At 43.6% G+C, this 16,083-nt stretch overlaps 1 protein-coding gene across 3 annotated transcripts in view; it reads right to left on the reverse strand.

Annotated features, from left to right (window-relative positions):
- Positions 1-16,083, reverse strand: part of ASB2 (ankyrin repeat and SOCS box containing 2) — a 28,140-nt gene that overhangs the window by 9,010 nt on the left and 3,047 nt on the right. For all 3 annotated transcript variants that reach the window (XM_027793256.2, XM_005241929.4, XM_055817914.1), the window contains 5 exons: positions 11,568-11,734; positions 10,738-10,893; positions 8,551-8,796; positions 6,106-6,277; positions 711-1,272 (listed from right to left, as the gene is read on the reverse strand). In XM_027793256.2, coding sequence (XP_027649057.2) covers positions 711-1,272; positions 6,106-6,277; positions 8,551-8,796; positions 10,738-10,893; positions 11,568-11,734 — 1,303 coding nt within the window. The remainder of the gene's footprint in view (positions 1-710; positions 1,273-6,105; positions 6,278-8,550; positions 8,797-10,737; positions 10,894-11,567; positions 11,735-16,083) is intronic.

Below are 16,083 nucleotides of genomic sequence, written 5' to 3' on the forward strand. Positions count from 1 at the left end.
TGAGCCTAGCTGAGATTCGGAAAGGACTGCAAAGATACACGTGTAAAGTGTGGATATCTAAAATCTGTAAGGGGCTTTGAACATATGAAATCATGGATCTACATCTCCTAAAGTCTTTTGAAAACTTCAAATATAATGCACAGTCATATAGCTAATGTAATGATTTACGCTCTCTCACCATGGCTGTTTGTTCAGTAAACTGGGGAATTGCAACTATTTACATTCATTAGTTTACCCTCGTAAAGAGAAGCACTAGACAATTCTAATTTAACTAGGAGCTTAAATTCTGTATCAGACAAAACAAATCTTATAGGGCAAATAGAACAAGCAGGTTTCTACTGCCCATATGCTACTGTCCATATGTTACTGCCCATATGACACTGCCTATCAAGAAAACATGCTTTATTCCTGGCACCTCAGGTCCAAAGGAAAAGAATATTGTAGATCTGACAGCAAAGCTGTCAAGATGGCCATAATTCACTACAGATTCAAGCCAGGGCCACAGCGGCTGTTGCCTACCACCCTGCTGTCATTAAACATGGACTTGGAACATTCAAGGACTTTCACTGAACCTTTTTTTCTGTTAATAAAGTAGGAGGGAAGGCATCTTCTATCACAGGAAATCTGGGAGAAAAAATGCATTAAAATTTGCAGGATACGTGAGTAGGAGATGTCCTCAGAAGTACTGTGGGTAGACAGGCAGTGCTTACCTGTACTATGGTTGGCTCCTTGGACAGCTGAGGATCGTTAAGTCTGTCCCGTCTGTAATTTAATGCAGGGTGTGGGCCGTTTCCATACTGACACTCAAAGCAGGAACCTGCATCACAGCCCAGATCCAGGAGATACTTCAGCACGGAAAGGTACTTCATCGAAAACATGATGGTAGCTGGAAATGTGGTGGGATGGCTTGATATATAGGCATCAATGTTCGCTCCATGGTCAAGGAGCAGTTTCATGGTCTTCAGGCAGCCATGGCGAATGGAGATGAGTAATGGGTTAATGAGGTCAACATTGGGGTTGGCTCCAGCTTGCAGCAGGAGCTCTGTGGCATAGATGTTGTTATTAAAAACAGCAAAATAGAGAGGGGTGGTGCGTCTGTCCTCGTAAAGGCAGGACCGTTCATTGGAGAGGGTGGTGTTGACATCATAGCCAGCATCGATCAGCTCTTCCAAGATGTCATCATTGTTGCGTTCAGCTGCTAAGTGCAGGGGGCTGATGCCACTACGCTTGACACGGGTGCGGCTGGTCACAGGGATCAGCATGGAGACAATCCTGTCAGGTGGAGAGTCAATGAACAGCAGTGAGCTCTAGGGGACCTAGGGGATCTACAACCATACAGCAAATCATAGCTGTATGGTTGTAACCACCAGAGAGAGCCTGCCAACTCAGGCACAGGAACAACTCTCTCTGAGAGAAACTAAAGTGTGAACTTGAAACCTGTCAGCAACTCCCTGTGCTCCTACCTTGCCAAAACTGTCACTTGCGTGACTCCTTCTTTCCTGGAGGAACAGGTGTTTTTTGAAATTATCACCCAGTTTCTATGAGATAGTGGCAGCTACAGGGGGAGTTACAATGGAAGAGATGACGTGCTGGCGCTCACCCACCCTGTTGTAACTTGTCTTAGGTGCCCCAGCCCAAAAGGCAGACGCCCAGCCAGGATCTCCCAGATGTTCTGCACCTTCATCGGCATGCTGTGGGTAGGACTGGAGGAACAGGTGCATGGCCTGAGGTGCCAGCAGAGAGGCTGTATCTCCCCACCTTCATCGGCATTGTTTTATGTTTTATTGCTCAGCAGAGAAGGGCACTAACACAAGATGTTGGCAGGCCTCATGGGTCACAGCCACAGCAAGAGGCTTGAGACAGAATGGGGTGAAATCAAACATTCCTCTGCAGGACTGAGCTAGAACAAACTACATATTTGGTTCCCAAGCCTCCCTGCCCAATTTTACGATTCAGTTATTACCCTAGCTTGATCCATCCTGGAGGCTCTCACTGTGTGGCTTTTGGCTGTGGCAAATTCATGGGACTATCAACATCCATCCCAGATCATGGGGAGCCAAAAAGATAATTAGGAAAGGACAGAAAAAGAAATAAAAATATTTTCCAGGCTGGTTTCCATGCTTTAGCCCAGGGAGAAAAAATGTACAGCCAAGTCCTAAACCCCAGTAATCAGGGGTTGCTATTGGAAAGTGTGATGTGGCCTCAGACACAGCAACATAAATCAAGCTGCTCTCGTTCTGTAACATGAAGTTCAAACACATGATGTGCAGGAGCCCCACAGTTGCAAATCTGTGATCATTTTTATTCTCCATAGGTGCTAATGGAGCTGCATGACCAGTCCTTTGGGTTAAACCCTCATTTCCTGCATGTAAAACTGGATGGTTTAGCCAAGGCACTAGGTTGATTCTGTAAATACAGACCAGTCACCTTAAGCTACTTCCAGAAAGACTAGGGACCATCCAGCCTGAGTCTGCCTACTGTCTCAGGAGATGCTCATGTTCCCTGTATGTTGTCTGTGGAGAGAGAGGGATATCTAAAATGAAACCTGTAGGAGCCAGCATGCTAAGCACACCTTCTCCTCCTCTTCTTCCTTCCACGCAGACTTTATCCAGCGGTCAACAGTTCTTCAAACATGCAAATCTCAGTTTCCTACCATGTAGCATGTCTCCTTTAAAATGCTGCACATCTTCAGCTTGACTGCAATGCCTGGTCCCAACACTCAGCCCTCAAACGTATATTTACATAATGAACTAAGCCAAATGTAAACGCTAGTCTCAGGAAGACCTTTCTTTGTGATACACTGAATGATCCTGTGAAAGACAGAGCCTCCAGTGCTCCCAGGAGCTGAAATAAGAGTTGAAGATGCATAACACTTTACAGGATTATGTTCCTATTTAAGTGTTGGACTGTTGATGTCTCTAAGTTACTTCTACATATCATTTTTAAACAAAAAGTCTTTTAAAATATGTAAATATCTTGGGAAATCAAACACCTTTTTTTTCTTTTTTTTTTTTCTAAGCAGCCTCACTCATTTTCCAGCACTCTGATGCTCACCAGGGAGCAGGAGGTTTGGGCGCTGGTGAGCTGGCAACTTCCCACCATTAGCAAATGTTCTGTAAGAGCCGTAATAACAAAAAGGGCACAGAGCACTGCGAGGACCATGCCAAGTACCAGCATTAGTCATCCCATGATCAACTGTTTTGAAGATTTAAGGGTCTGTTTTGTTCTTTCTCTCCAGCATATGTGCTTCAGCCAGCTCTTCACATCTGAGTTAAAGAGGCACTGCGTCATTTCTGTCTGCAAGGGAGGCCTGAAACTCAACACAGGGGTGCCATGCTGAGACTCTGCATCCAAATGCTGCAGTGTCCCAGGCCTCAGTACACTCCCTGTACCCCACATTTATTTTGGGAGGAAAAACAAGAAGCATCACATTTGTATCAGTTTCATTTCGAGGCTTGAATCGTCTCTCTTCCTCATCCTCCAAAGCGGGTCGGTTCAGTAATATGGTGCCTCCACTTCTGCAGTCTTTCCTGTCTGTCTAGAGGGAGAAGGCAGCCAAGGCCAGACACGCCAGGCTACATCCTACGTCCATCACAAGGCTGAGCCTCATGTACAGTTTTGAAATAGTGCCAAGTTTCCCCTTATCCCTGGCACCTGTTTTTGTAATTTCTATTTGTTAGAAACTATATGGAAAGGCATATATATATATATGAGGCAGAGCATCCTTAGCATGAATGTGCCAAAAATTTAATGGCTTTCATTTACTTGATAAATTTGCCCACACTTCACAAAGTCTTCCCTTCTCAGCGTCTCAGTTCCGAGGGGGGAGGAGTTAAATAACTGCTTGTGATTGTCCTACAGCCGATGAGATGACCCTTATGAATTTCAGGTCAGTATTGACAAGGTGTCACTTAAAATAAACAAACACCAAGCAACAAGAGTTGACAGTTGAGCCTTGGGACTGCATTCTTGGCTTTTTGATGGTAGGGAGCCTTCGTGCTCTGGCAAAAAGTTGAAGCGTGGAATTCCTGCAGAATTACGTATTAAATCTGCAGGAATACAAAGAGAGGTCACCGTGAAGGGTGTTATTTTACTGAATACCAAAGGAATTAAGAATGATCAGCCAATTGGGCTAAAGCTTTGTCATTTAGATAAATATTTATAAGAGCAGAAATTTTTTTCTTTTTTCTTTCTTTTGCACTTAGTTTGCAGCAGTTGTGCACAAATATTTGTGCTCAGTTTTTTACAAGTGAAGGAACTCGGAGTTTGGGCTAAATTCTGGTCTCATTTATGCTGCTGGGTGTTGGGAATAAACAGATGTGAGATCTGAACCAGGCACTTTCCTTCATAAAATGGGGATGGACTCAGCTTGTAGAGTTTCCATGTAAATTTCTTTTCAGGTCAGGGTGAGGAACTATTGAGGGGAGTAGAAGATTCAGAGAGCTGGTGCAGACTATATACAAATTGGACTCAGATCGACTTACTGTATTTTCAGATGAACTTTTTTTGAAAGTGAGCAACTAAAGCTGGGTTCTGTCTCTGGCACATTTCTCATCTAAAATGTGGGTTTTTTTTCAAGAAAATGTCTTTGTAGCTCAAACCCCAGAGAAAATTTTGAATCATGCCTACATTAGTCTATGTAGGGTATTCATGTACGCGCTGTATGCGTATAAACACACACTGGGCTGCCCTCTAGAATACACAGCTTGCACACAAAGCAGGCCTACTCCAACTGCAGAAAATTATTATCTTCAGGCCTATCAAAGTGATTTGAGAAGCTTAATAGGGATTCCCAAGCAGACCTAAACACTAGGATAAAAGATGCTATGGGAAGGCGTAGTGCAGTCAAAATTTTTCATTCCCCAGGCACTGTGAAATATATAAGAATCTGCTCCTACAGTTGTCTGCAAAGTTAGCTTTACTATCCAGAAGCAGTCTTTGCAGTTGGATATACTCTTTCCTTTGACTATTGCTGAAAGGATTTTGATAGAAGCTGTGACAGAAGAATTTGCTACAGTCACCAAAAGGGTCTGTCGCTGTGAAATGTGACTGTATTTTGCAAAATGGCTGTGGGTCACTCACCCTTCCAGCAGTGAGGGGTTAAAGGCAGGAGCTATAACTTGCCCTAGGATCAGAATGCTAAGGAGTTCATCCTCAGAAGCATACTCCAATGTCTCAGGTCTTGAAAGAGCTAGGTCAACAATATTTCCATGACAGTGCAACAATCCGATCCCTAGACAGCATTTTCTAAATTGATATCCTTTATCACAGGCTGTAGAGTTTCTCCTATAAACACTTCTGCTTCAGAGGACTAGTAAGTCTACTCAATTCCTGGTTATTTTTCCATTAGTTACTTTTCTCACTGTTCAAAGTGTGCTCAGCTCTATCCCAAACACATTTTACTTCAGAAAAAAAACCCACTAGATCTTTTTATGCGTTTGTCTGTTATATTTAAGAGTCATTTAATCACTCACTAATAGAGTATATTTTCCAGATCATGAGTAATTCTTGTACTTCTTTTCTGAAGCCTTTCCAATTTCCTGAAAGGGTTCTGAAGGGGAGGATACCAGAACTGGACACCATATTCTAGCAACAATCTTTCCAATGCCCTAGAGATTCACTTAACCACTTCCTGCTGTCAGCATCTGAATTATTGTTAATAAAACCTGGACATACCAGAGGTGAATGCAGCATGTTCTGCTTGTACAGAAGAATCACAATGGGCTCATGTAGGAAAAAATGAGGACTAACTCCTACCCCTACACACATGCACACACACAGATTTTTTTTATTCTGTCTCAAGCATATTTTCTGGAGCTCAATTTAATCTGCTCCAAGATACATGAGTCTTTTTAGTTGTAATAGGTGACATCTTGGCAAAGCTAAAGGAATCTTGCACCCACATTCCTGCTCACCCCATCCTAGACCATCCCAACCTGCAAACATGTTCTTCATTTCCAGCCTGAGCTGTGCAAGCAGAAAGACCAGCTCCCAAGTGGCAGCATCCCATGTTCACAATTAGATCTAGAACATTCCAATCTCCTTTTAATAAGGACTTCAGATTCTTGTCTAAAAGATGAAACTATGAAATGAACTAAAACTTACTCGCAAATCCCTTTTTTGGCTGCTATGTGAAGAGGTAACAGGCCATCCTTATTGGCTTTATTAGCATCTGCTCCCTGGGACAAAAGAAATTCCACGATAGGTACGTGTCCATTTTTACAGGCTTCATAAAGAGCAGAGGCGTTATCACTGGCTTGAGTATTTATATCAGCACCTAGGAAGGAAGAAAACCTTTGTAGCACCAAAAGGTTAAAATCAGGTGGAAGCAACATGCTTTGAATGGACACATGCATCTCCATGACACTGAAGCTACAAAATGTGCTGGACCGGGATGTGAATGAGGTCATATCAGAGGTGATACAGTCATACCAGTTGTATACAGTTACATCATAGCTTTCCACTGGTTTTTAATATGATGTGAATTTTATGAGGGAGAGTTTAACATGGGTGGTGACTATTAGCTCCCAATCATGATTCTAGGCTCCATTCAGCTGCAGCTCAAAGGCAAAAAACTTTAAAACTATAAAATTATTTATATAGCATGGCCTTTTCTTTAGATACAATAATTCCATTTGAATTTATGAGTTTATACAATGTATATAGATTATTCCTGAGCTGGAGTTTGGGCTAGATAACATCAAAAGATGCTCTCCATAATTCTATGATTATATATTTATGATATACATTTATTTATATTTAAATATATTATTTATACTTTTTATATATTCACGCTATCAGTACATTTATACTATTTACACTATATTTTAGTTTTAGTACATAGCCAGGCCAAAAGAGTACTCTATAACATGACATCTGCATGGTATTGAGTAACAATTCTAATCAGCTTTGGTCATGCCTTATTCAATGAAAATTTATTTCATTTCAAAACTCAACACCTAAGGCCACATCACTTCACAAGGGTTCCAGTTAGGCTCCGAATGGTAGGTTTTACCAAAAAAAGATGAACATTATTCATGAGCTACTAGATTATTTGGGGCATTTTTTTCTGGAGCTCTAGCGTGTATTTGGCTTAATAAACAACTTGCATGAATAAACCAAGACCTAATACTTTTTGGCCACAAACAATCTGGATTCTAGCTTTTTCTGTGCTAGATATTTAAGGCCTGGAAGCCTGGGTTTTGACTGTAGTATACTGTACTGTGCTGTCCTCAGGAGGGCTGCTCTATGTGTATCCTAAATGGGAATGACATTTCACTGGAGTTTTGCTTTTAAACTCCAATAGAGGAGCCAATCAGTCTCCCATTTGATCATGAAAACTCCTTGCCAAAGAGAACATTTCCCTGTGCTCTCGCCCCAAACTGAAACATCTGTGTTGTATTTGGCCCTTTGAAGATGTAGCTGGAAACATCAGGAGAATTGCAGTGACAAAACATAACACAGGACTACGATCCTAATGAAAAAGAAATGAAAAAGAAACCCTTTTTTATGATGAACATTGCTCATCATAAACAATGCAGTGATATCATTCCTGGGATTCTCAGAGGAGCTTTCCAGGGCTTGAAACAATTGGACAGTTTTAATGGATTTTCTCCTGTGTATTTTTCTCAAAATTGAACTTTACGGAAATCCTAATATCTATCTAAGTTGAAACACAAATCACATCCTGGCTTAGTTTCTAAAATTGTAGGCAGTGTGGTGGACTAACTGGTCACATAAAACTGACTTGAGAATGCTAGCTGGACAGCAGAACACATTTTTTGTTCCCCAACTCATATTTTAGCCATACTAACTGCTTCAGAAGTTTTTCTTATCTTCATTGCTGTTTAGCTCTTATTTCACAAGTGCAGGGCCCAGCTGTTACCTACATTGAAGATATTAGCCCACAGTGAAAATAAAATACGCCTCAGAAGAGTAGTAAAGTACGTTGTGCTTATTTTAAAGCTGTTTTACATGAGTGGAGCAGTAAAAGGTAGATTTAGTGTAAACTAGAATCAAATTCACTCTGTTCACATGTTTGAACATATACACACAGAGAGAGCAAGTCTGCTTCTCCTTGGTGTAAATCCATTAACTATACAATAGTATTTATCTATTTTCAGCAGGATTCATTAATGGAGGACAGCTAACCTTGCCCATCACTGCACATGTTCATGAGAAGATGGGGTTGGCTAATGTTCAGCTTCTGACATCTATTACCACCTACAGTTATCTTTTATGACTGATTGGATTTTAGGCTACGTGTGTGCAGCAATATGGGTTTTCAATCAGGCAGTGTAATTAGAGAGCACGATATTACTTCCCAAAGTAGGTGACCATGAATGGATGCTGAAGAAGCGGACGTGTCTGGGCCATGCTCACTGGAAGACCCTACACAATTCAGCCACCTGGAACAACAGGGTTTCAGCACCTCTGAAGGCTAGGCCTTGTCTCCAGAAGCAGAAAAACTGAGCCAGGGAGAATTAATGGCAACTTTGAAATATGAAGAATGAAAGCAGTAAAGGCATTTAATGGCACAGCTGTACTCACCACATTTTGCGAGGTATCTCAAAGCTTCCAACTGCCCACTCTCAGCTGCCACAAACAAAGAAGTGATCCCATAGGCATTTGCAGACTCGATCTTTGCACCTCCTTTCACAAGGATATCAATAATCTCCAGGTCATTTCGGGAGACAGCCTCATGGAGAGCAGTCCATCCTCGATTGCAACGATGGTTGGTGTCAGCATTGTACTGCACCAGGAGTCTTGCAGCCTCTGCATTCTTGCGCTCACAAGCTGTTTTGGAAAAAAGGGAAGTGATTAGGACAGGCTTTTGAGAAGATTCTGGATGTTGTGGTATCCATTCCATGTAGCATAAGGCAATATAATACAACTAGGCCATAGTCAGTAAAGACCAAAGTTCCATCTAGGTGAATATGAGGGCCAAGGCTGTTACCAAATGACACTGTCCGGGGCTTGTAAATGATGTGGCAGTGAAGGCAATCTTCAACCAGGGCCTGGAGGAGGCTAAGTGTTCTGTGCAGGACTTGTGCCAGGCCTGGCATGGAGGGGAATCCAGCCCAGCACGTTTGTACCAACTGGACACCACAGTGACACAGCAAGGTGACAAGGTGCAGGAGATTATTTATAAAGAACAACATGTTACAGAAATCATAACTTGAAAACTTTCCAAATTCGGTGCAAACTGACTGGACAACAGATAAAGCTCTATATAGACAAAAAAAACCCCAAAACAAGCTTAAACCAACAGTACCCAGGAAAGGATCCTTAGGAAACAGTAATGATGTGAGTCAGCAGCACTTTCTCAGCTTGCAACAATTTATAGTTCAGGACCATCCCGAGCTAAAGATATTTTCTTGATAATTAATAGTATTTCGTTGATTTTTATTCTACCAATTTGTCCCATTGTTTTTTGAATCCCAAATTGTGAGGCTTCCTGCACACCTTTATGGTGGGACCCCAAACCAAAGGTACTTAGAATAAGGGACATTTACAAACCCCAGTTAGCATTTGTTGTACAATGTATAGAGAGGCCAGCACACTCCATAGCAATTGGGTTTTTTTCTTTGAAATAATAGTGTCTTTTCCTCACAGAATTCCCACCTTTTGGTTTTGGCTCTTCCCTTGGGATATTGCCATGGCTTCCTCACCCATACGCAGGTGTCACTCATGTGTACTGAAAGCAACTATGTGATTAGACACTTCTGTAATTACCTGTGCATGGCTCTGCAGAGTTTAATTTGTTTAAGCACTGGGGATGACTAGTTTCTTACGATATTTTTTCTTTTTGTTGTTGTTGTTGTTGGAGGATAGACCAGAAGATTTTGCATCAAGAGTAGCACATCCTTAATAATAGTTTTCCTCTGGCTAAACGGTGCTTTCCTATTACACTTGCTGTTATTATTAGTAGTATGAGCACTGCTACTACTACTACCACCACTACTGTGTGCTAAATGCACGGTTGAACAGCTTTCCTTTAGCAGACTATAGGCCAGAATTTTAAAACAAATGCATTTTAAACAGCTCTAATGCTAGGCATCCAAACTTGGAGGCAAGATTACTGTTTTAACCAGTAATATGTGCTTTTTAATGTTTTAGAGTGCTAAAAATAGTCATGACAGGAGCAGTCAGTTAAAGGGCATGGACATGAAAGTGTGAGAGATCATCTCCTTCTCTGAATCTTTGTGATATCATAATGTAAAGCTGTTCTGCTAAAGAAAGTGTTCTCTCTGACCAGCAGCAAAGTAGCATGTTCACACTAAACACTTTACCTACCTCAATGAATTGTTTACAACCTTATGCATCACCCACAGCACACAGCCTGGCCTGGCGCACACAATATAGGAATCACTGGCATGTCTACAGCCATCGTACTCCCACATCTAACAGGACCTACTGTTTAGACGAGCATACATATTCCTGTACAATCCAGCTTTCCATAAGTTTGGGACATTGTGCAGACACCCTGTGCTTAGGGCCCCACTAAGCATCACCCACCCCACCCTCAGCCCATGTGGCATCCTGCAGGGGCAGCTCTAATCCTGCCTCTGAGGTGGATGAGAAGAAAGGCTGTGGCATGGCAGGTCAGACATAGTAGACAGGGAAAGTAGAAAATGAGAGCTAATCACAGTTCCAGCCTCACACCACCAGCCATCCTGCAGCTCTGCCTCGGTGGTGCCAGAAGAGCTCAGCATCCCTGGAAAGGCAGCCACTTACCTTTGTAGAGTGGCGTTTCTCTGGCTTTGTTGGAGATGTCAGGCTCGGCCCCAGCCTGCAGCAGGGTGAGCAGGCAGTCCAGGTTGCCCCGGCTGGTGGCCAGGTAGAGAGCTGTCTCCTCATTGAGGGTGCGCTGGTCGATTGTGCCAGGGTACGCTGTGAAGAAATGGCAAGCCCAAAGCCATCACGGCACGTAGTGCACAAGTATCTGCAGCATCATTACCTTTCAAGATCCTCCTAGCTTTACGTGACTTTTTGTTGTTTATTTCTTTTCTTTTCCTTTTCCATGAGCAAAGCAATTTAAGAATATACTATAAAGTTACTGTAACTCAGATCAAGCACTTTAAATCAGTGGCCGGCATAGATTAAAATGTTCAGCTATGGCCACTGGTGATGCAGTAAGTTGTGGAGTAACTGCTCTTCAGCAACAGTTTGAAAACAAACTATAGTAGTTAACCACCTTCAGAGATAAGCAAAGAGGTGCTGGGCTGGATCTCCCACTAGTGGGAAGTGGGGTAATTGCTGTCAGCTGTGGCAGCCAAGCAGCTCACGACAGCTGAGAGTTCAGCTACAAGGCTTTACTGTGAGATGTCCAGGACTTGGCAAGATCTATCCAGATACCACTTTCTCTGGAAGATCCTAACTTTTAGAAGCTTCAGTCTGGGAACCTATTCTCAAAGAGAAGGTGAAATTAACATACGCTCAGAGAGATTGGAAAAAAGCTTCACACACTGTCCCAGACCAGGCTTGGGTTTCTGCTAATTCTGCTTTTTAATTTATTCATATTCTTCTTCTCCCTTTTGTGATTACTTAGTTTTAACTTCACTGACCTTTTTGCAACAGGCTCAGGCAACCCACTTGGCCATAGTACGCAGCTTCATGGAGGGGTATCCAGCCATCCTTATTAGGTTCAGAAAGGTCTTTTCCTGATTTCATCATGTTGCATACTGCTTTTTCATCTCCATCCTTGATTGCTGCCACTACAGGGTCAAGTTCTCTTTAAAATAAGATTAAAACTCCTTCATTACTGAGAAGCTTTTTGCAGCAACATCACCGTATCGTCTAGCCAATATAGTGAATCCCTAGCCTATATAGTATTTATCATCCTAAGGTGTCTTGCTACAGGACCTGTAGAGGTAAAATTTGTCTTCTCTGATTTGGCCACTCACAACAGATCAGAAAAATCACTGTCTGGAGGTGCCAAGCTCTCTCCTTGGAGTGTGAGGAAGGTGAAAAGTGTGACTAATCTCTGACATAAACACTTATATTTTAGATAGCTGGAGTTGGGGGAGACCAGCTTTACCCTTGCTCTGTACACTTCCATGAGTGTCCATGGTTGTGATAACTGCATCACCCTGCCATTTGCTGTCCCATGTGGGACATGTGTTTCCATATGAGATCTCTTGAATAAGATCAGCTTTGAAGATAATTTCTTCTGTTCATCCCTGAAGAAAACTTTAAATTTGATTTGCAGGTGGCTTAGCCCTAAAACAGAAATTCTCAACAAATCTTATTCTTGTATTTTAAAGATACTTCCAATTTCTCTTACACAATGCTGTTTTCAGACATTAGCCAGTCCAGTTACGAAGAAGGGAGAGCTCTGGTTAGACTGTGTGAACATCAGGGTGTTGATCTGGGCTTTCCTTTCTTCAGCCAGGGAGGATTAAAAAACCAAATCCACCCACCCAAATGAAATTCTGCACTGCCCTTCACAACCATGCCCCACAGGTCCCCAGCCTTTATTTCAGCACTGAGTAATCAAATTTTCAGAAATGATAACCACCTCAGAAATTATAAACCTTCAAAAGTGTGTATTCAGTGTCCCAGTAAGAGATATTAGGTGCTGGGCACTTCTAAAAATCTGGTCGTGAGAAGCCTGCTTGGGAGCAGACCCGTTAGCTCTGTTGACAAGTCCATTCCTGCAAACCTCTTAGACAAGTTAGCGATTCCCCAAGAAACTGCAGCAGTCAGGGGCCTCTGGAACCACAGCTGGGACCTGATGCCAAGCTGTAAAAGATTTGTGATCTGGTCCATTTGAACCCAGCAAACCACTGTCAGACTCCACAGGGTCAAAAAACTTGTAGGCACAAGGAGTAAAAGGAATAAAAAATTATTAGGGAGAGAGGGAGGTAAGGAGTATTTTAAAGCCTCTACAGAGTAGAAAGTGATTGAAATGTGTAGAATCACTGAAAAGTGTTAAAGTAGTATTTCACTGTTTATCACAGAAAACAAAAATAACGTGACAATCGTCTTTTGATGCTACCTAATTCTGAAGCTTTCAAGACAAGGCGTACTGTGAAAATCTACAAAGAGCATGAAGTGTGCTCCATGCCACCCAGAAGTGAGACACAATGAGCAGCCTACAAGTGTGCTTTGCTCTGCCAAGCCTTCTCTTTGCCAAGCTTGTGTTCTGCACAGTCCAGACAGCAACCCATTTCTCCAAGCTCTGTAAGAGCTATTGCAGAGCAGGGCTGACTGGGCACACCAGTCCTGCCGAGCAACAGCAAGAGCTGCTGTGGGACTCCCTGCAAAGTGGGGTCACAATGCTGCCTGTCACCGTACCATGGGTCAGCAGTGCCCGCAGCAGGGCCCGCCACCCTCCTTCCACCCCGGCTGAGGCTGCTGACAGCGCAGCAGAGGCAGGGAGCAGGTACTCTGCGGGTGATGCAGGCAGGACCCTTGCCCCTGGCAGGCAGTGGCTCTGTGCCTGGCGGTGGGCTGGCTGTGCCTTCCAGCGTGAGTATCTGCTCATGCTCCTGCTCAGCTGTGCTGGGAGAAGGCAGGCACTGCTTCCTTATTCTGAGGCACCAAATGACTAAGCACCAGGACAGCAAACACCACAAAGGAAGAAGCATTTTTCCACTTCTAATGGGGACTTGCAAAAAATGAATGATTTCAGAGACAGAGAACAAGAGGATGTTGGAAACATAGGACAGTTTGTGGTTCAAACTAACTCTAAAGAGACATCTTGCAGCCTTGAAAGCAGAGACAGGGAAGGGAAGTGCATGTCTCAGAGAGACTTTTAGCATCACCAGAGCAGGAATACAGTGTGCAGTGACTGTCATGCAGAGCAGTGACAATGGGAACAACCAGAAGAAACTCCGATTATGGCAGAAGGTCTAAAATTCTACAACAGAGATCAGAGACAGAAAAATAGGGGCAGCTCACAGCGCAGGAGTCCTCAAAAAGCAGATCATTAGTACAGCCTCTGCATTTAGTGCAAGTTACAGAAGTAGCACTGGATTTTGTTGCCTTGCAGGGGCTGGGCAGACTGACAGCCTGAAATTTATGTAGACATCATTAATTTCAGCCTGCCTAGAGGTACCAAAATCTGTGCCATAACACTAATCCTAGCACTGAAAGAAAAGTCACCAAGCTGCTTCTGTGAGGATAAACTCAGGGACTGCAATGGAACAGGTGAACACATGTGTGCCAAGGAATGGGAAGGACACCATTTCCCAGGTGAAAAAGGACCTAGTACCACTTGCTCCTTTTCTATAGCTGGAAGCAGTGATCTCAAGACAGCAGGGTCACAAAAATAGCAACGCTGGAATGGAGGGAGATATGGGACCCAAAGCCAAGCTTTTTGCTTGAGGAGATAACAGCTAGAGCAGGCAGCTGCCTTCCTGGCCACAGCCCACCCAGGAGAAATCAAGTGACCTTCTGATAGCTGCCCTGCTGAGGTCCCAGGGACACTGTTGTATCTCCGCGCTATTTAGAGTACCCTGGGGATTAAGCTTAACACTGCTAGTTTTGTACAGATAACAGATTTTTATACAGGCATTTTAAATTGGGCATTTTGTTGAAGTCTGCTAACAGCAACAATTGGCACATTTGGCTGGGAGAGGAGGCGGAGGTGGGGGACCTTCGTCTTTAAAAGCCTCTGGCACAAGGCTGCTGAAACCATCTGTTGCTCTGTGCGAAGGTTCAGATTACACTTGCAGGGCTGTTCGCTGCAGCCTGAGGATTTGGGCACATGATTGCTACCAGCACTTAATGAGTTACTGCATGCCAGGTGGGCCAGTGCAGAAGGCTGTGCATGGGGCTGGCACACAGCAAATGCAGAGTGAATTACATTTAGCTGAGGCCTCAGTGAAAGCAGAGGGTACCTTGGATCTGTGGCAGGGTTAAAAATGTGTGAAGAATCAGTTACTACTCTGCTTAAGCCCTCAGATGCTGAAGGAAGCAAACTTCTGTTGGGCTCCTTGACCTTAAATGATTCCTGAGTAAAATGAGGGGGTTTGCTGGACAAGGCTGTCGATGCTTTAGCCAAGCAAATTCCAGATCAGTACAGAAAGTTTAATGAGTTTCAATGTGTAATCCTTGTTTTCTGCCTGGCTCATAATTGGCTGTTCTAAAAAAATGCAACACATTCTACAGCTTGGATTTTGTCAGATACAGAAAAAGTGAGTATTAAAACTACAGAGGAAACCTGAAGATCTGATGAAATCTTAACCTTACAGGCAAGTCAAAAGAATAAAGGCATTTCAAAGGCCAGCAGCCAAGATAATAAATACTCATTGCAGATAAGATGTATGATGGGGTCAATTCTGGGTGCTGCAGAAGCAGTTCAGTGGAGCACAGAAAGGTTCAGGAAGCTCCTGCTCCTCCCTTTCCTGGCAGCCTGGTGAGATACAGGCAGCATGGTGAGATACAGGCAGCATGGTGAGATACAGGCAGCATGAAGGAACAGCATCTCCCCAGGTGAAGCCAACTGTCATCCCTGCCTGGCTCTGGGACCAGGGCTATAAAGCAGTCATGACATCATGCTTTCAGGTGGCTTCCCAAACACATTTTTGCTTTCACCTGGTAGCAGAGGAGCCCTAAGTTACCAGCTTTATCCCAGCCTTCTTGTGGACTGAACCCTACTGAGCTACCTAATACAGAAGAAATGCCTGCCCTCCAGTCATTGCACCCGGAGCAGCAGAGAGGCATGTAAGGTGTGCAGAGCACTTAACGAGAGGATGTGATCTTAGTGTGGCCAAGGGGCACTGGCAGGTGACAAGGTTGAGGGAGGCTTCATGCTTCAACAGAAATAGGTTTTCACAATGTCAGGGAGGGCAATGTCAGTGGGGAGCCAGGCACAGAGCTGGATCAGCTAGGGTGCAGGGTGAGGTGGGGGAGATTGTAGAGCTGGGTAAGCGATGAAAGGAGAAGTGTGTGTGGGGGGTGGTCACTGCAACATACATCCAGGGAGGGACTTGTAAGATGAATAAAACAGACTAGATTTGAACTGGGTAGATAAAGACAGGCAAGAATTTTCTGCAGGACAGAGAGTGCGCTGATTTTCTTCTCTTCATCTCATAGCTAAAGGCAGGTGCATGCATCTCTCTGCCTGCCGGGAGC

Source organism: Falco peregrinus, chromosome 1 (genome assembly GCF_023634155.1).
Source record: "Falco peregrinus isolate bFalPer1 chromosome 1, bFalPer1.pri, whole genome shotgun sequence".
NCBI classification, from domain to species: domain Eukaryota; kingdom Metazoa; phylum Chordata; class Aves; order Falconiformes; family Falconidae; genus Falco; species Falco peregrinus.